Source organism: Clarias gariepinus, chromosome 22 (genome assembly GCF_024256425.1).
Source record: "Clarias gariepinus isolate MV-2021 ecotype Netherlands chromosome 22, CGAR_prim_01v2, whole genome shotgun sequence".
In the NCBI taxonomy this organism is placed as follows: Eukaryota; Metazoa; Chordata; class Actinopteri; order Siluriformes; family Clariidae; genus Clarias; species Clarias gariepinus.
The window spans coordinates 6,090,806-6,111,263 of NC_071121.1; the positions used below are offsets into that span (position 1 = coordinate 6,090,806).

General features: G+C 35.1%; 3 protein-coding genes across 4 annotated transcripts; all 3 read right to left on the reverse strand.

Annotated features, from left to right (window-relative positions):
* Window positions 1-2,606: 2,606 nt before the first annotated feature.
* Window positions 2,607-6,927, reverse strand: LOC128510642 (uncharacterized). The gene is made up of 7 exons (XM_053483073.1): window positions 6,827-6,927; window positions 6,418-6,720; window positions 5,974-6,303; window positions 5,744-5,779; window positions 5,328-5,432; window positions 5,186-5,217; window positions 2,607-3,605 (listed from the first exon to the last, which is right to left on the reverse strand). The coding sequence occupies exons 1-7, from the start codon at window positions 6,879-6,881 to the stop codon at window positions 3,342-3,344; spliced, it is 1,125 nt and encodes a 374-aa protein (XP_053339048.1). The 5' UTR covers window positions 6,882-6,927; the 3' UTR covers window positions 2,607-3,341.
* Window positions 6,928-8,255: 1,328 nt separating this feature from the next.
* Window positions 8,256-12,311, reverse strand: LOC128510739 (uncharacterized). Of its 2 annotated transcripts, XM_053483230.1 has the most exons (5): window positions 12,126-12,311; window positions 9,607-9,666; window positions 9,305-9,460; window positions 9,193-9,224; window positions 8,258-9,064 (listed from the first exon to the last, which is right to left on the reverse strand). In XM_053483230.1, exons 1-5 carry the CDS (start codon window positions 12,250-12,252, stop codon window positions 8,804-8,806), a joined length of 636 nt encoding a protein of 211 aa, XP_053339205.1. In that variant the 5' UTR covers window positions 12,253-12,311; the 3' UTR covers window positions 8,258-8,803. The 2 variants fall into 2 exon arrangements, with proteins under 2 accessions (XP_053339206.1, XP_053339205.1); XM_053483231.1 differs by lacking the exon at window positions 9,607-9,666 and having other exon boundaries at window positions 8,256-9,064.
* An 810-nt stretch (window positions 12,312-13,121) lies between these two features.
* Window positions 13,122-19,583, reverse strand: LOC128509905 (uncharacterized). Its single transcript, XM_053481774.1, has 7 exons — window positions 19,513-19,583; window positions 19,124-19,420; window positions 18,687-19,013; window positions 18,459-18,521; window positions 18,082-18,186; window positions 17,957-17,988; window positions 13,122-14,305 (listed from the first exon to the last, which is right to left on the reverse strand). The coding sequence occupies exons 1-7, from the start codon at window positions 19,565-19,567 to the stop codon at window positions 14,045-14,047; spliced, it is 1,140 nt and encodes a 379-aa protein (XP_053337749.1). The 5' UTR covers window positions 19,568-19,583; the 3' UTR covers window positions 13,122-14,044.
* Window positions 19,584-20,458: the final 875 nt, after the last annotated feature.

Below are 20,458 nucleotides of genomic sequence, written 5' to 3' on the forward strand. Positions count from 1 at the left end.
GATCATTGCCATCAACATTCAGCAAGTGGAACGCCTGATCCTTAAATATTGACAGATCATTTGTTGCCAACATGCAGAAGCGACACAGTGGGAACTGTTTACACAATCATTCACCAACACCACTTGCACATTATAGGTACTCGGCTAGTAGTTATTGCCACACATAGGACTGCTTGCTTTACGTCTGAAACACTAGCCGCATAGAACTATAATGAAAGCAAGACAGCAGTACTACGACTGACCAGAAAACACAGAAATTAAGGTAACCGACATGACTCGTAAACATGGGTTAAACACAACAGTACTTTTACCAAACATGAACCCTTATGGATGGAGATGGAGCTAATGTAACTGGCATGACGTAGAAAACACAGATTAAACAACAACTTAACCAGAGCAGAGCAGGAACAGAACAGGAGCTGGACAAAACAGGAGATAAGGAAAATAGCATGACAAGAATATTTAGTCAAACGCAACACCATACTAAATTAAACAGGACAGATGTAAGAGTCAGAGCCACTGAACAAACTACTATTTATAATGAACTTAATGAGCTACCTCGATTAAGGTGAGTGCTCCCATCACCCGACCGAGGTGCATCCTGGGAAATGAAGTCCAGAAACACAAAGATACAAGAAACACAACAAAAGAGTCTCTGGGCGCATGGTGCCCTCTAGGAGTTATCCCTGACATTTATACATTTTTTTGGCTGTATTGTATAATTTGCCAGCATACATACAAGGAAAAAATGCAACCACGGGGGGCCGCAAGCCAGTGTCTTCTTGTGCCAGTCCCAAGTCTGGATAAATGCAGAGGGTTGTGTCAGGAAGGGCATCCGACGTAAAACATTTGCCAAATCAATGATGCGAATCACGAATATAATTCCCATACCGGATCGGTCATGGCCCGGGTTAACAACGACCGCCACTGGTGTTGTTGACCTACAGGGTGCTGGTGGAAATTGGGCTACTGTTGGTCGAAGAAGGAAAGGAGGAAGGTGTGTTCGAAAGCAGAGAGAGAAGAGGAAAGGCAAGAGTTTAGGAGTGATAGTAGGGACTTTGAATGTTGGGACCATGACAGGGAAGGGAAGAGAGTTAGTTGAAATGATGCAGAGAGGGAAGGTGGATATACTGTGTGTCCAGGAGACCAGGTGGAAAGATAGCAATGCGAGAAGCTTAGGATCAGGGTTCAAATTGTTTTACCATGGTGTGGATAGGAAAAGAAATGGAGTAGGTGTAAGGGTTAACCCCTAGAGGGCGCCAAAGCACCCAAAGACTGTTTTGTGTTATGTTATGTTTGTAGTTTTGTTTGTTTGAGTGGGAACTACATGTCCCAGGTTGCACCTCGGTCAGGTGACGTAGGCATTCACCTGAACCGAGGGAAGTAATTAAGTTCATTATAAATTGCCTGACTGAAGCACAGTCAGGCAATTTTAAGTACTTAGGGTCAACGGTACAGAGCAACGGAGAGTGTTCAAAGGAGGTGAAGAGGCGGGTACAGGCAGGTTGGAATGGGTGGAGAAAAGTGTCAGGGGTGTTGTGTGATGAAAGAGTATCAGCAAGAATGAAAGGAAAGGTGTACAGGACAGTGGTGAGACCAGCGATGCTCTACGGCTTAGAGACAGTGGCGCTGAAGAAAAGACAGGAGGCAGAGTTGGAGGTAGCAGAGCTGAAGATATTGAGGTTCTCCTTGGGAGTGACAAGGATGGATAGGATCAAGAATGAGTTTATCAGAGGGACAACCCATGTTAGATGTTTTGGAGATAAAGTCAGAGAGGCCAGATTGAGGTGGTTTGGACATGTTCAGAGGAGAGATTGTGAATATATCGGTAGAAGGATGCTGAGGTTGGAACTGCCAGGCAGGAGGTCTAGAGGAAGACCAAAGAGGAGATTTATGGATGCAGTGAGAGAGGACATGAAGTTAGTTGGTGTGAGAGAAGAGGATGCAGAGGATAGGGTTAGATGGAGGCAAATAATTCGCTGTGGTGACCCCTGAAAGGGAACAGCCGAAAGACAAAGAAGAAGAAGAAGATACATACAAGGAAAAGAAACATATGTTTATGTAAGCTAAACATAAAAAGATTTATATACACACTAGCTAAATATTACAATGACATTGCGGGGTGACAGCCTTACACTAGGTTGGATACAATGCAATTTCACTGATTGTGTACATAACGTGTGTGTGTGTGTGTACACAAAGATAACCGCTCATAGATTCATTGCAGGTGGGTCAGGTACATAACCAGTGACAATTTCTCTATAATATTTATTTGTCAATCAATAAATAAGTCACTTGTTTTTACCACATACTATATATGTATACTAAACTAGTGGAAAAAATGGTCCTTTTTTATTAACTAATTGATTGATTTAGTTTTTTATTTATCCGTTTATGAATCAGATATTTTACTATGTAGTAGACTATGATAGCAAACAGAAAACAGTGCACTGCCTAGTAAATAGGCTTCCTAATTGAGATACAGCTACTATCTCTTGTTCTGTTCACTAATAAATCAAGAAATGGAAGTCAGTATTTATCTTGTCACCAACCTGTTCAACCTGAATCCCAGACAGGATGCGATTGCATGTGCTGTCTTTATTAGATAGCAAGCAAGCCAAAAATATATAACAAATAACTAGAACAATGAAAGACAAGATAATATAAAGCTAGAAGAGACAAGGAAGGCAAGAAGAAATCAAATACTGTATATGCAAGATACTTACTATACAGTATAAACCAAATTTTAGAATGAAAGTTACAATAAACACAATGCTTAATGCTCACCAAATAATCATCCAACCTTCGTCTATACCTCTTTTCATGGGATTCCTGGAATTCTAGAGCACAAAGCAAGGTACACCCTGGATGGAGTGCTAACCCACCACAGGGCACAAGCACACACAAAATTTCGAACAGTCAAACTACATTGTTTGTCATCGGACTGTGAAAAGAAACGAGAGGATATGTACTTAAAGCCCATCAGTTACAGGGAAAACAAACTCCATGCACAGAGATCATAGGGAGCGAAGTGATAGTGTTCACCACTAAGCCAGCATGCTTTATGACTTTATGAATAAAATTGAATAGAAAATTTTATTAAATAAAAATTAAGTTTTGCATACCTTAAAGTCTTATTAGGATTTGTACATAAATGTCTAGTTATTAATTTATGTATTAGAAAAGATTGCATTTAATGTCATACCAGTTGGTGTGAATTGGTTATTTTACAACAACAAAAAACTGACATTTTATTTGCTGATCTGTTTATATAATTTCAATTAAGAAATTGTATAATTAATATTTTGTTGAAAATATATTTTGTTGAAAACATAATAAAATTATTCCAGCCTTGGTTGGTGTCGGACAGTGGCGTATTCAGTGGAAGAGTCGTCCTTACTGAATGGCACTGAATCATCATTTGGATTCTTCTGGAAAGTCACAGTGGCGTAAGTGAGATTCTGTTCTTGAGGTGGTTGTACTGTGAAGAAGATCTCTTTATCGGGGTTAGTCGGTGATGCAACACTCATATAAAGTTCAGTGTTTGAGACAGAAATGTAGTTGTTGTGATTAATCTCCTCATAGACAAGAGCAGCAGGGGGAACCTAAGAGTTGACAGGAATGAAAAGGTACTATGTATTACAAAACAAATACACTTATGATGCAAACACTTGCATAGTTTAGCACAAGTCTGCATCAGGCAGCAGTGTGAGGAATAAGCTGTTTTCACTGTGTATTTATATGATTTCTGTTTCATGAGTAGTGAATGTGTGAATGTGGATTTGGATATGAACTGACAAGACAAGCTGCAAACCAATCCAGAAAGATGCAAAGTTATTTGCTTCAAAAACATATACACTATATCACTGATTGGTTACCATCCACATGGCCTGAGATTAGACTGTAACGGTCATGATCACCTCCTGCTAAAAATGGTCTTCATTTATGAAACTTGTGTAAATGTTTTTGTAAAAGAAACTAAAAAATAAAATCTCACCCTGTGTACAAAATTTTTAAAATGCCAATCACATGTAGAGAATCAAGAATATTAAAAGCACAACTGATTTGCTTTTAATGATGCCCAGAAAATTCCATACAAAGAGAGGAAAAAAATCTCACTGAGCTGAAAACAGCAAATTAAGGAATCACTATTCAATACATTAACTAACAATCTGCTGACTGTTAATTTGACTCATTGAGAATGGTCCAACCACATGAGCCCAAATATTTAAAAACAATATTGATTTGCTAAGAACAAAAGTGGGAGGGTTCGGGGGGTTCTTTATTTAACCCTTTGGTGGTGAGTCGCCTGATCAGCAATGGAAATATCACAGGTAATAATAAACCTTCCAGCAATGCATCTTAACCATTGCATTGTATCAGCTGCCACAGACACACACTAACATTTCTTTGACTTATACGGTACCATGACTTTTGTTCTAATTTAAATCTTATATGACTTAATTTATGGGTTTGGCTTTTGTCATGAATATAAAATTGCTCATAAAATGCTCTGCACATTATCTGTATACAGTATAAAAGATGTGGTCATAAAATTCTAATTATCATATAAAAATATTCCCCAAATGATGTCTCCGGGAATGAGTATGTTCTTGAACATTCCTTCTTGGTTAAAAAAAACTGTGGTATAGTTTAGCATAATGCCGCATGAAAATGGCAGACCCAGTTGAAAAAATTAAAGTGCGCCTTCTTCATGTCAAGACACCAGACCTTTAAGCTCATGAAACAGTAAAACCTGCGAGGAACAAAATTCTGCCTCATATCCCCTACTTCCACAACCTCGCACTCATTGACTACTTTCTTTTCCCTCACATGAAGAAACCACTTTGTGGCAGGCGTTGACAATGAAGTAATTACTGAGGTGGGACTTTTCCACAAGAGACAAAAAGATCGCTTCTTTAAAGACGGTCTCCACAAACAACATTATTTTCATTAACAATAATAAAAATGTTGTTTGAAATCAATAGTTTGGGTTTGCATTGGAGAGTTTTCTTACATGCACAAAAACTCATGATTTATTGTAGGACTGAATAACCTATAATGATGATACTAAAGACATTTAAATGCTTTTATCAGTGCTTTTTAGTTAATTCTGTTCATATTCAGCATAATAAATAAGTCTTGCTGTTACACACACATAAAACATTAAGATATAAACACTGACCTGTTCATTGCCTTTAGATAAAGTTGTTAAAACTGAAATATACACAAAAGACATGGTTTACTTTCTTACAGACAGACAATTATAAAATCTTTTCACTCATGCATGATATAATTTGTTGGGATCAGAATCAGCTGGTAATTACCTAATATCCTTTTGCGTCTCTGTTTGTAGATCATCAGTGCAAATCCACCAATCAGCAACAGAGCCACACAGACACACACACTGATGATGATGACACGGGAAGAAACTAGAGATAGAAACATTGGGGTAATATTTATTTGTACCATGTAGTGTACATTATAGACTTTATGTGTGTACAGTAGAGCTGTTAGTCACCTCCTGATCATTTTAAAATCCTCTGTGCTGGTGTAATGAGGCCATGTTATAAAAAATGTACATCATAAGCTACAGTACCACTGTACTAGCCACTGGTACCGACCTGAGACTAATCAGGTAGTTGTGGAGATGTAATAAACTAATCCTCCCACTATAACACACTCAAATCCTCACTGGAACACATTTAACATGTATGGTAAAGTTCTTTGAGTGAGTTCTTACTCGAATACACTGCATCAGATGAGATCTCTGTTGGTACTGCTCATGTCATCATGGAGGTGGTGGTGGTGGTTGTGTAAAACATGAAAGAAAATAAAAATTGCACAGTATGTCCTAGAATTTTTAAAATAACTTTTTTCTATTGTAACTTTTTTTTTAACTATTTAGTGTTAGTGAGATCTGTTAGTGTACACATTCAGACATCTTTAAAACAGTATGAATAAAATTTTAACCTGTAATCTGTAGCTGAACCTCTGAGAAGTAGGAGTAATATCCTATAGGGAAAACACGCTTATGCACTCCACATAAATAAAAGCCATCATCATCTTCACTCACATCACTGATGTTCACACTGAGAACTTTAACATGTCTGTCATCAGAAAAGAAGAATCTGCCATTTTGAGGTTTTGTTGCAGTATTAAGAATGACTTTAACAACACTGTCATTATCAATTTTCCTTATATACTTGTAGTCTTTCTCGTACTCCACTGGATAGTTACAGATGAAGGTTGTGTTCTGTCCATGAAAACCATTCATTATTTTTGGCCCCACACAACAAGAATCTGTTGGTTATAAAAACAAGAAAACAAAAAAGCTCAGTAGCTGGTAATGTTGTTTTGATTAATGCTGATGACAACAAGTGTTGTAGGAATCAAATGTTAAAATTTAATAATAACCATTAAGAACTTTCAGGTTCACATTAGTCTTCTGTGAAGTTCCCACTCCCATGGTGTACGTTCCAGCATCCTGTGGCTTCAGCTTTCTGATAAACACTGTCAAAGATCCCTGTGTGTTTTTATAAAGTCTGAATTTTTCCTCTTGACTGTGGTTCTTTCCAGTGTTTATCCTTTTTTTTTCTTTGCACTCTAGGTTTTCCATCTTACAAATATAGGTACTATTTTCTGAATTCACCTTTAAATTAGAGATTATAATGACGCTTCCTCCTGAATAACCAATCACATCAACACAGCCCACTGGACCTGTCAATCAAAATACAATCTCATTCATTTCTATGTCGAGGTTAATGCATTTACAATCCAAAAACTTGTAAACCTCAAATTTCGTTAATAAAAATAAATAGCTGACCTGATATTAGGTAGAAAGTGAATGTGAGGAGAATCTTCATCAACTGAAGCTTCATTTTACTTCTGCTCTTCTTTTACTCTTTCCAGCACACTGAGAAATGTTCTAGTGGATGTCTCCTAGCTGGTGTTGCCCAACGCTCTGCACGTCATTAGACATGTCCTGTTTAGACAGAATCTTGTGTGTTGGTGGTTTGAATTTTCACTTTTTCAACACACTCTGCAACAATTTCCTCTATATTACAGCATGTGGGCTGTTTTGGTGGTTATTCATAGTGTGTTGATTCAAACATTCCTAACTTACTCATCAGTTTAATATGCTTAAGACACTTAGAGTAAAAATAATTGAAACAGTGAAAGATAATGAACCAAAGAGAATAAGATTTTATCTTTTTTTTTTAACCAGAACTGCTTCTTGCAGCAAAACGTCCACTAACATTGATATCAACATATGTGTTTAAAGAGGAGTTATGCAAGTCTTTCCATGTGAGCACCGATAACAGGAAGTGTTACTGTATATGACCACAGAGACATTTGAACACATTAGGGAAGAAAGTGAACATCTTTTTGTATTGAAAGGTCACGTTACTGATTTTTTTTGTTTGTTTGTTTGTTTGTTTTCTTTAAAATAGCTAGCTGGTCAGTAGCTTTCAAATTAAAGCAAACAGAACATGATCCTAGTTCATACTGTTTCACATTATACCATTTGGCAACCATAACATTTTGGGCTGACAATCTTTAAACTACAGCAGTGGCAATGTGCAAATTGTTTGTACAGTAATTGTAAATATTTTGAAAATAATACTTTGGAATAATAAAAATAAAAAAACATGTTTTATTTATTTATTATTATTAGTATTTTTTGGGGTTTCAGATTTTTTAAATTATATATCCTATTATTTATAAGATAATGGTGATAAATGCTGGCACTGCAAATCTTTTGCCTAGGGCCCCAACTGACTCTGGATTAATTAATGCCTATATTTATTATTGTCATTATGAAAAAAAAACACATTATTATACATTGATTGTGTGCATTAAAAACATTTAAACATTGGGGATCCATAGATAGTGCATTGATGATGTCAAGTGGACTATCCACAGCATACTGTATAGGTTTACAGTTTATGGATAATTTTATATACTGATAAATCAATAGATCCCCAGTTGGGTTTATTGCTTATCATTCCTCACGTCATATAAATGTTCTCCTTTACCTGTTTCACCAGTATAGTGGAAGCTCAAAGTTTATTATTTTTTTAGTTTCCCTATTTACTGCATCTTCCTTCATTTCTGTTCATTTCCTTCAGTCTTATATTTTCTAAGATTAAAATCCCAGTCATACTGTATATATGATAAAATAATAATAATAATTATTATTATGTATAGCAATAAAATCTCTATGATACCTTGATATTATCACTTAAATTAGGCACACATGAAAAGAGGAAAGTTTTCCCTCTACAACTACGTAATTACTATAATCACAGTAATAGTAGTAAAGTTACACTTGTTAAACATATGATGTGCTTTACTTGTATTTGTATATTACATACAGTTGGTGACATACATTTCACTAAGGTGTTATTATATGGGCAAAGTGCAAGTGCACATGATTCTTTTAACATTCTAAAACATAAGCTCAATAGAACCAAAAAAAGGGACGCATACTGGGAGGTCATGAAAATCACTGCTTTGTACCATCTCACTATGTCATCAACATTTCATTCCCATATAGGTAACATGTATTGCAATTCTTTTTACATTTTATGTCATGTAACATGTTTAGGTTTACATGATCATCCCCAAAGAAACAGGAAAAAGAATGTGCAATGTAATTAGTACAGAATTAAACACAACAAAGTATATCTATATATTGAATGAAAATAATCAATTGTGGAAAGTTACTGTTATCATCCTGAAGTAATTAGCTTTTGATGACAACATAGTAAAAATAAAAGAATAAAGAAAAATGCAACCTTCAAGAATGAAGAGTATGGTAAATCGAGTTAGTCTGAGCTGCAGGATTCAGACGTTGGTAGTATGAACGTAATTGGTTGGTGGTGTTAGTCAGAGACCCATAGCCTGAATCAGCTTGGTTGGTTTCGGGATCCAGCGTTTGGTACGTTGACTTTGACTGACTTGTAGATGGATTCTGGTTCTGATAGTTTGATCTTATTTTGATGCCCATGTTTTCATAGGACGAACATTTAAACTGGTCATTCTCATAAACAGAAGGCGTCTAGAATAGGAGAAATAAATTACTGTTACTTTTGTGGTGTAGTAGGATGGTAGAATATTGATCACTCCATTCATCATGGAGTGATCAATGTGTGACACACAAATACAAAATCAGTCAGGAATACTCACGTGTGCATTGTCTTGGGATAAAGGTTGTGAACCTGTGATTATAAAAAATAATCTACTCACTTCTTTTTACCTCTGAATTCATTCCTACTCATAATAAAATGTGTGTCAGTACCTAGTTTTCTCTTATGTTTTAGTTTATAGATTATTAGAAGACATCCTCCAATCAGCAGACAAGCAGCACAGATACCCACAATGATGATGATAATGACTGTGTTACTGTCTGTTTCAGGGGTTTCAGTAAATGTTGTTGATATCATTGTGGTGGTGGCTGTTAAAAAAAAAATAAAGGAAGAGTATTAATCAGGAAATCAGTATGTACATGACCAGTCAAAATTGCCACCTAATTCCATGGCCTTTCCTGACCATGAATAAAGAATAAAGAGTACAATTTATATGTAAAGATTAAGGTCTTACTAAAATGCATTGAATGCTTGAGGCTTTCACTCGTTGTTGCTGATGCCATAATGCAGGGAGCTGTTGTTCATGAAACATTAAAGGGAAAAAAAATCCTTTTAAATCCAGCTGAATCTCTTTAAGGTTGATGAAAAAACTGGACTAAGCGCACCATGTTATACACTTAACATTCTCACATCTCTGATGTGTGCAATGAGAACTTTGCCACTTCTGTCATCAAAATCAGAGAATCTGTTCTGCTGAGATTTTGTTTTAGTATCTACAATGTTTTTAATAATTCAGTTATTAATTGTTCTAATTGACAGATTCTACACAACTACTATATTATACAAAAAAGAAAAAAAACCTCAGGGTTTAATACATTTATAGTGTCCTAATATTGTGTCATAGGATTAAGGGGATAGTTCTGTTTTGTTTTTTTTTGTCTTAAATTAAAGTTGTGTATAAGTACATTTCAATTAGTCTTGTTCATTATAGATTTTTCTGCTCTGCACAGCGACCAGGGCTCGGTTTGAGGGAGGATGCACGAGGATAGCGTCCCTCCTGTTGAAAAAACATGACAAAAACCATCCCTTTGGTAAAACCATCATTTCCCCCTTACCATAATAATGCTGTGTATAGTGAAAATTTAGTCATGAAATGAAATATTAAAGGTCTCTACATATGATCATCTACAAACTATAAATAATGGCGATTAGCCAATCAGAATTCAATATTGTACTCAGAAGCTCACGCTTTTTTCATTTTCGCAATCGCCGAGAGAACAGGTTAAGCACAGCTTTTGACATATTTTTTTTTTTAAAAGAGAGAGAGAGAGAACCGAAGTTATGATACATAAGCACAAATCCTCTCAGCAGAGACACGATAAAACCAAAGGATTCAGTTTGATACAGAAGTTTTCGAACTGACAGCTTTAATAATTAGAAAAGTCCTGTTCTTTACCCAGTTTGTGAAATTTCATTCTCAATTTGCCATAATAGTGGTTTGATAATGTGCGTGTGTGTGTGAGAAAGAGAGAGGGAGAGGTGCATTAAATCAAATTATTAATGTTTATGTAGATTTTTATTCTACTCTTATAATGCTCCCTAGATGAAAACCATGAAAAAGATCAAATGATAGTTTTGACAACTGCATTTTTAAATGAATGTACTTTGTTTTGATGCTTTAAAAATGATGTAATTAATATTATATTATCTTAGATAATTAATCTAAATCTGTTCTTAAAAATGTTACATGTTTCGCAGTCGTTTTGTAAGGTTAGTTATACAGTAGTTTAGGTGCAGTCCAACTAAGCTATATTGAGTTGATATATTTTAAAGTTACTGTGTATTTGGTACAAATGTATCTATTTTTTACCCATTAGAAGCCATATACTGTTCCTCTAGCTTCATATAGTTACTGTTCAGTTCAAGTTTCACTTCTGCTTAGGGTAAAAAAAGAATTATATTTGTCACTTTCAAAAGCAGAAGCTTCATATAAGTCTCCGCCAAACACTGGAATGCATTATTGCACGAACTTAACCCTGATGATTTTCATTGTGCTCATGTTCCAGGTGACTTTTATTAAAATATAAATTTTTTAATTTTATAATTAACAACTGTTTCACATCTGTTTTCTTTTCAGTTCTCACTCCCATCCTATACAGTATTATTGCAGTCTGTGGCTTGATTTTTCTGATAACACTGTGTTATTATATGCCTGATAATATGCCTGTCTTTTTTAAAAAACGTTGCCGGTTCTTCCAGTGTAACTCTTTTTATTTCTGTTTTTCACCTTACATATTTATATATTCACATATTTTAATTTTCCCCCTAAACCTAAGCCAAAACTGCCTACTGGACCTGTCAATCAAAAGAAAATCTTACTAATATCTATAACTGAAACCTATAACATCATATTATCTACAAAACCTGTTGGTCAAATGGTAATTGTTCTATAAGATAATATAAGATGTTATTTCTCTAAACTCCTCAGAGAAGAGTTATTCTTTTCTAGTTTAGTTTGTGTAGTGAAAATCCATACTGTTAAATCACTTCAAATTCCGTTGGACTGGCTGCACTAATATTTTTTTTTAACATTGTAGTTTATTAATATCGCATTGACTTAATGTATTGAAATTGTAACAGTCATTGAAATTATCCACCTGTACATATACTCATCATGTACAAAGCATTAGTGCATTCTTTGTTATAATGCATCTGTTTTTATCTCATAAAGACACAGGTGTTACATTATAATTCTGACTTTACTAATATACAGTGTATCAAATCATTTAATACATACAGTATGTGTGTAGGTCTTTTATTTTTCTGAGTAATTATACATTTAACTTTCCACATTATTCTTGCACACCTTCTTTGTTTGTATCTTATTTTGCATAGTTTGTGAACTGGCTACTGTAGCATTAGAATTTACTTTCTGGATTAATAAAGTACTCTCTATTTATCTGTCTCCATTAACTTTAATACAACCAGAGTCAGTTGCAAAAAAAGTTTCATATGTGAAAATAAATAGCTGACCTGATATTAGGCAGAGCGTAAAGATGAAGTGTAACTTCACTTCTGCAGTTCTACTCTTCCTTTGCTCTTTCCAGGACGCTAAGAAATGTTCTAGTGGAAGTTCTCTTTTTTGCCCAAAGCTCTGCATGTGATCTCAACTTTCCACATTAGACAGGATCTTGTGGGTTGGTGTTTTCAACAAGCTCTGCAATAAACTTCCTTATTATTTGATGTGATTTGTGTTGGTGGTATGCATAGCTTGTAGAAATAGTTAAATCTTTGTGTCATCAACACAGAGGATTTTGTCCTCCAGGTGCTTTTTGGCAAACTCCCAGATGGCTGTCATGTGCCTCTATTTAAGTGAACTCAAGATCTAATTTATAGTGACCCTTAGGTTTTTGGTTACCTCTCTTACCAAGGCCCTTCATTCCTGATTACTCAGTTTGGTTGGGCCGCCAGATCTGTGTAGACTGTTGGTTGTTCCGAATCTCTTCCATTTGAGTATGATGGAGGCTATTGTGCTCTTGGGTTCTTTCAATGATTCAAAAGTTTCTTGTATTCTATCCAGATTCGTGTCTTGACAGAACTCCGTCTTGTGGGTCTCGAGATTATTCTCTTGACCTCATGGATTTGTTTTCATTGCGACATGCACAATCTACTGTGAGACCTCTTATAGACAGATGCATGCTTTTCCTAATTGTGGAGTCGGATAGACACAGTTGAACTCTAATCAAGTTGCAGAAGCATCTTGAGGCCCACTGATTGGAGTGATTCACCAAAGCTCAATTGCAAAATGTCAAAATAAAGGGTCTGATTATTTATGTAAATGGGATATTTCAGGTTTTTTTTTTTTTTAATTAACAAACACTCCCAACACCTGTTTTAACTTTGTAATTTATGGAGGATTGTGCATAGAGTTATGAGAAAAAAAGATTTTCAGCACTGTATCTCATTACCAGCCTGTTACAAATCCCAGGAAGGATGCAAATGCAAGTGACAGTATTTATTAGACAGCAAGCAACCAGACAATGCAAGAACAACAATACAAAATACTGTAAGTAAAAACAAGGCTTGACAGGGAATGCTAAGAGAACCCAACATAAATGCAAGATATTTAATATACAAACTAGATTACAGAGCAAAAGTTACAACAAACACAATGCTCAGTAACATAAGAAACAAAGGCAGAATCTGGGATAAAGAAAATAACAATTGAATAACATAATTCATTCATTCATTTAATTTTTATTTGTATAGCGCTTTTAACAATTGGCATTGTCCCAAAGCAGATTATTATTTAATTATAATTGCATGCTATATAAAGCATAGCTAATAAAATTCCCAAATGTTCATTCATTTATATAATTTAATCAATGCATCATTTGTAAATTCATTCCGGCCAGGGTCACAGTAGATCTGAAGTCTATCCTAGGAACATTTGGAAATACACCCTGATAGGATACCAGTTCATCAGAGAGAAACATACAGTACACACACATGTTTTTACCTGCTTACATCTACACTGTAAAAAAAAAAAAATCCAAATAGATATGTATGTTGAATGAATTAATATAGTATTGTTGGACAAACTTCTTACAGTGGTATTTGTTGAGACAACAGGTAACATTGTGTTCTTCAAAATTTAGAAGACACGCACTGAATAAACAAACAAAAAAATTTAATTGAGCCAGCAATTTACCTTAAAATTCAATTAAAATCAAAACATTAAGCAAATTTATGTGTATATTAGAAAATTATACCTTTAATATCATACCAGGTGGTATTAACGTGTTATTTTACTACAATCACATGTTCAAAACTGCAAATAAAAATATTGATTACAAAAAATATTACATTTTAGTATTTAATATTTATGTGCTGTTTATATAATTGTATGTAAGAAATTGTATAATTCATATTTTGCTGAAAACATAATAAAATTATTCCAGTCTTGGTTGATGTTGGACAGTGGCGTATTCAGTGGAAGATTCCTCCTTACTGAAAGCCACTGAATCATCGTCTAGATTCTTCTGAAAACTCACAGTGCTGTAAGTCAGATTTTGGTCTTGAGGTAGTTGTTCTGTGAAGAAGATCTCTTTATCAGGGTTAGGGGGTGATGCAGTCATATAAATGTCAGTGTCTGAGGCAGAAACGTGGTTGTCGTGATTAATCTCCTCATAGACACGAGCAGCAGGGGAAACCTAAGAGTTGACAGGAATGAAAAGGCTTTTGTTTTGGTCACCTCCTTGGCATTCATTTATGAAACATTTTGTATGGTTGTGTAAATGTTTTTTGTACATTTATGTTTATGTTTAATCACATTTCCATACAAGCTTTCCCAAACAAATTTGAATGCATTCAAAATGACGACAAGGATACTTATGCACTATCTAGGCATGAATTTATATTTTATTGTTGGTCCAACTTTTTACAGTGGTAGCTGTTGAGCAGTGTTGGGTGTAACGCGTTACAAAGTAACGCATTTGTGAGGGTTGCCCACTAGAGGGCACTGTGTTTATTTTAAAGTAGGTGCTCACCTGAATGAGGTAGCTCATTAGTCACATAATAAATAGTTGGTTGTTCTAGGAAACTGGGTTAAGCATTAATGTGAGTTTTGTTAAGTGCGCCTTTGGTCTGTCTGGTTATGTTCTGTTTTAGTTTGTTTAATTATAGACGGCCTTTTGGTTTCTGGAGCTTTAAATTAAGTTTATATTTGACTTAATTTAGTATGTCTCTTTACATTTACATTTACATTTAGGCATTTGGCAGACGCTCTTATCCAGAGCGACTTACAAAAAGTGCTTTAATGTTTACAACATTGGATACATACTTACACTGGGTTAACTAGGTTAATAACTAAGTAACTAGGTTAATAACTAAGTAACTAAGTCTTTGTCTGTGTCTCCTAACAGGATTAGCCTCTAGGAAAATTAGCCTTTTGTGTTTACCCTCATGTGTGAGTAACCTCCTTTGCATGTGTAGTTTTTAGTCTGTATAAAAACTAACCAGTGCACTACTAACCTGCTTAGATCTTAGTCTGTTTAGTCTTTGAGTCTGTCTAGTCTCCTCATCTGTTTAGATCAGTCTGTCTAGTTACTAACCTGTTTAGCCACTAACCTTTATAGTTCTTAGCCTGTTTCATATCTAGTCTGCTGTGTACCTAGTCTGTTTGCCCCTTGGGTCTCTGGTTACTAGCCTGTTTAGCTACTAGCAGCTAATGTGCATAACAGCTAGTAGGCCTAGCCAAGCCTGTCTTGTGTGTGTTTAGCCCCTAGCATGTATAATCCCCTGTGTTTAGTCCTCTAGAGTGTTTAGTGTGTCTTGTCTCGTCTGGTTTGTATCCCATGTCTGTACTGTATATTACTGTAGTTTGTGTAATCCCTTGTCTGTGTATTAGTTGATTATTGGTTTTGTCTATAGTATGCTCCCAAGTACAGCCAACTTTCTTTGTTCATTTTTTTTGTTTAGTTTATTATTTAAAGACTTTGTTTACCATCATCCCCCTCTGCGTCTATGCCTTGCCATTCCTATGCCCACAGTCCAACATCTAGCAGTACGTGACAGAATTGGAGTACTTTGGATTACATTTTTGATGTAACAAGTAATCTAACACGTTAGGTCTGTCATATAAGTACTGTTATTTAGTTATATTTTCAAAAATGTAATGTTATTTAGACAATTTATGTAATCCATAAGCCAGACAGCAGTTAAGTGTAATACGTTATTATGTGTAAAAGTCGTCCTACAAGCCCCACCCCGATAACCCACCCCCTCTGTTATTGCTGCTGTTATACCCCTATCTAACGTATGCGGTTTGACTTGCAGTGAGAAACGGTGTTAGGCACCATGACCTGCCACGAGTGAACGCCCGACGAAGTTCTGCAAGGTCCAATGGCTTCCATGAGGACCGACGAGAAACGTAATCACAGCGCCAAACCTTCCAGTGAATCATTATGAACCGTACTTATAGCCACCGCGCGAAACTGCATAGGTAAGATAGGGGTATTAGTAGTTAACTGATGGTAAAATAATTATAAAGGTCTTGACTAAAACATACATGAGGAATCTCGAAGGAATTTTCATTTTCTGCAATGGAAAAGTACTTAAACTAGTTACTTTTATCAGAAAGTAATGCTGTAATGTAACTGATTACTTTTTAATGACAGTAATTTTGTAATGTAATTAGTTACTTTAAAACGTTACGTCCCCCAAAAACACTGTACTATTTCTATTGAACTTGGAAATACATTCTACCCTCAGATTTACATCAAATTCTTATGGCCATGCGTACTTTTTAGTGTGGGACGCATTGGAGAAAAACCGGTTATCTTTGTTGGTTTTTTAAAACAGTTATCATATTGTATTATAAAAGAATCTGTAAGAAACTGGTAAGTATCTAGTGTTATCCAGGTATTTTATTGACCTTTTAAACAAAAAAGAACCTGTATTCCCCCATTTTATGCAGATCACTGTTTAAACTTGAATGGAGTACACATTGCTTTTTAGTTGACATTACATGTACTCTCTCTCTCTCGCTCTCTCTCTCGCTCTCTCTCTCTCTCTCTCTCTCTCTATATATATATATATATATATATATATATATATATATATATATATATAGCAAGCTGTTTAGGAAAATATTCATGAGAGAATTAAATGAAAACTCTCTATATATTGAATAAAAAGTCTGAATATATTGAATGGATTCTAAATATATTGAATGAAACTCGATATATATTGAATGGATTTTGAATATATTGAATGAATTCTGAATCTATTGAATGAAACTCGATATATATTGAATAAAACATGTCATCGAAACACAGCGCCATCTTTAGGAGGAATAAGCGAGTCTGCGAGAAACTTGGTTGCTGCGATTTAAAAAAATGAAGAGATGGTCAACACGTTAGTGAGTGCATGTACGGCCCAAAGTCCATTTCCTCCTCCTTTCCTTGTCCGAGTACGTACACTAGTGCTGTATAAAGTGATGTTTGGTAGCGAGAGTGAAGACGGTTACATTCACTGATTCGTATTCAAGCCAAAAAAAAAGGCAAAGCCGAAGCAGTTAAGAGTCCAGTTGATGTGCAAACAACAGAATTAGGCATAAGGCGAGCTCGTATCCAAAAACATTCACAGAGAGCGAAATTAATTAGAGCAAGCCACAAAGAAACTGACCGTAACAGCCTACTTCACGACGAAACTCTGGGCTTAAATGCAACGCAAATTAACTGGGGAAAACCAAACGCAGCTGTGACACATTAGGGAGGAAAAAGTAATAACTTGTTGCGGGTTTAAACATATTCGAATGTGGAAATCTGATATTGAGTGAGGCTTACAGCACCACTTTGGGCCGTACACACACTCACTAACGTGTTGACCATCTCTTCATTTTTTAGAATCGCAGCAACCAAGTTTCTCGCGGACTCACTCATTCTTCCCAATTACGCACAATTCAGGAAAAAAAACCTCGTATAAATACTTGAATACTAAATTCACTGAGATATCATGAGATTAATACAAGTTACCTTAGTCCTTTACTATTACAGGTAAATTTAGTAATGAATTTAGTGTTTAAATATTTATATGTTTTTCTTTTCCTGTAATGTGTATTTTTTATTTTTCTTGCTTACCCTGGATTTGAAAACAATAATTTAACAAATAGCTTAGTTAGGTTCACATTAGAAAGGTGTCTTGCATGTACACAAACTCATGATTTATTGTAGGACTGAATGAGCTATAGTTCTGGTAATACTGCAGACATTTAAAATAGTCTTATAGTTGCTTTTTAAATAAAGACTTGATAAATAAGTCTCACAGTTACACACACAAAACAATTGGATATAAACACTGACCGTTTCATCACGTTTAGATGAAGGTGTTGAACCTGTATTATACACAAAAGACATGGTTCACTTTCTTCCAAACAGACAGTTATAAAATCTTTTCACTCATGCATGATGTAATGCAGAAACATTACCTAGTATTTTCTTATTTCTCCGTTTGTGAATTATTAGTGCAAATCCACCAATCAGCAACAGAGCCACACAGACACACGCACTGATGATGATGACATAAAAAGAAACTAGAGATAAAAACATTAGGGTAATATTTATTTATAACATGTATGTTATAGACTTTGTGTGTACAGTAGAGTTCCATACAGTTCCTGATCTTTTTAAAATCCTATGTGCTGGTGTAATGAGGTCATTTTGAAGTTGCCCATCAAAAGCTACAGTATCCTGGTACCAACCTGAGATTAATAAGGAAGTTGTGGAGACGCAATAAACCTCCCATTATAACACACTGACTCCCTGACTGTAACACATTATGAATGTAGAATGATTGAGTTCTTACTTGAATGCCCTACATGAGATGAGATCCCTGTTGGTGCTGCTGATGTCATCATGAAGGTGCTGGCTGTTGTGTAAAACATGAAAAATAAAAAAATTGCACAGTAAAACCTAGAATCTTTAAAATAACCATTTAACTATTTTATTATTTTAAGTATTTAGTGTTAGTTAGATCTAGTTAATTAGTGTAAATATTCATACATCTTTAAAACAGCAGAAATAAAAGTTATACCTGTAACCTGTAGCTGAACCTCTAAGAAGTAGGAGAAATATCCTATAGGAAAAACACGCTTATGCACTCCACATAAATAAAAGCCATCATCATCTTCACTCACATCACTGATGTTCACACTGAGAACTTTAGCACGTCTGTCATTAGAAATGTAGAATCTGCCATTTTGAGGTGGTGTTCCAGTATTAAGAATCCCTTTAACAACTCTGTCATTATCAATTTTCTCGATATACTTGTGTTCCTTATACTCCGCTGGATAGTTACAGGTGAAGGTGATGTTCTGTCCTCGGAAAGCGTTCGTTATTTTTGGCCCCACACAACAAGAATCTGTCATTTATACAAAAAAGAAAAACAAAAAAGTTAATTAGCCGTGTAACGCCTTTATGGTGCCTTAACTTTGTGTTGTAGGAATTGAAAGTATCTTGTTTAATAATAACCATTAAGAACTTTCAGGTTTACATCAGTCTTCAAAGTTCCCACTCCCATGGTGTACGTTCCAGCATCCTGTGGCTTCAGCTTTCTGATAAACACTGTCAAAAATCCCTGTGTGTTTTCATAAAGGATGAATTTTTCCTCTTGAATGCGATTCTTTCCAGTCTTTATACTGTTTATTTCTTTGCACTCTCTGTTTTCCACCTTACAAAGATATTTACTTTTTTCTCTTCCCACTAGGTTAGAGATTATAATGACGCTTCCTCCTGAATAACCAATCACATCAACACAGCCCACTGGACCTGTCAATCAAAATATAATCTTACTCATTTCTATAAGTTGATTTACAATTCATACAAAATCTTATATCTGGTTAAAATTATAAATAGCTGACCTGATATTAGGTAGAGAGTGAAGGTAAAGAGAATCTTTATCAACTGAAGCTTCATTTTACTTCTGCTCTTCTTTTACTCTTTCCAGCACACTGAGAAATGTTCTAGTAGATGTCTCCTAGCTGGTGTTGCCCAACGCTCTGCACGTCATCTGACATGTCCTGTTTAGAATTTTTTTTTTTAACATCATCTGCAACACACAGCTAACTTCCTCTATATAACCACATTTGAGTTGTGTTGGTGGCTATTCCTAGTGTGTTTATTAAAATATGCCTAAAAACGTAACCTACCCATCAGTATCACTTTACCATCAGCAGATATTGCTATAGCAGCATTTCTAAATTATGTTTATGACACTTCCACTGACAATAATTTATATAGGCTAATGACAAAGTGAATACGATTTTACCTTTTTTTTTTACACCAGGTCTACTTTCTGCAGCAAAATGTCTAAAACTACAGTCTGTATCATCGATATCTATATATTCAGAGAGGAGTTATGCAAGTCTTTCCACATGAGCACCGATTATAGGAAGTCTTATACAATCACAGAGACATGCGAACACAGTTCAGTAGGGAGTAAACACTTAATTTAAAGTGTCACATTCCTTTTTTTTTACATTATTATTTTATTTTATTGTACATTTACTATAGCTAACTGCTCAGTAGCTTTTAAATAAAAACAAAAATTGATCATCTGGGATATTATACTATGCTGAATCCACCCTGAGAATGAGTTGTTTATTTCAGTCTCCTTCAATAGAAAGTAAAAGTCTCCAATCATACAGCGATACCATAATGTGTAAAACTGCTGTGCCTTCATTCAGTTTGCAATGACAGTAGGAAACCTGACCTCCCTTAGTTTTTTGTTTGGTTGTTTGTTTAATTATAAATATAAATGTTCTTTAAATTAACCTTTTGAAAATAATACTATGAATTTTGCAATAA

Coding starts and splice junctions, on each gene's coding strand:
- LOC128510739 (XM_053483230.1), bottom strand. CDS start 12,252: ATGCAGAGCTTTGGGCAAAAAAGAGAACTTCCACTAGAACATTTCTTA. Junction 9,461..9,606: donor CAAGCATTCAATGCATTTTA/GTAAGACCTTAA, acceptor TTTTTTTAACAG/CCACCACCACAATGATATCA. Junction 9,065..9,192: donor TATCCCAAGACAATGCACAC/GTGAGTATTCCT, acceptor CTCCTATTCTAG/ACGCCTTCTGTTTATGAGAA.
- LOC128509905 (XM_053481774.1), bottom strand. CDS start 19,567: ATGAAGCTTCAGTTGATAAAGATTCTCTTTACCTTCACTCTCTACCTA. Junction 17,989..18,081: donor GAGAAATAAGAAAATACTAG/GTAATGTTTCTG, acceptor TGTATAATACAG/GTTCAACACCTTCATCTAAA. Junction 14,306..17,956: donor CATCTAAACGTGATGAAACG/GTCAGTGTTTAT, acceptor GTCAACTCTTAG/GTTTCCCCTGCTGCTCGTGT.
- LOC128510642 (XM_053483073.1), bottom strand. CDS start 6,881: ATGAAGCTTCAGTTGATGAAGATTCTCCTCACATTCACTTTCTACCTA. Junction 5,433..5,743: donor ATCTGATGCAGTGTATTCGA/GTAAGAACTCAC, acceptor TTCTATCTCTAG/TTTCTTCCCGTGTCATCATC. Junction 5,218..5,327: donor GAGACGCAAAAGGATATTAG/GTAATTACCAGC, acceptor TGTATATTTCAG/TTTTAACAACTTTATCTAAA.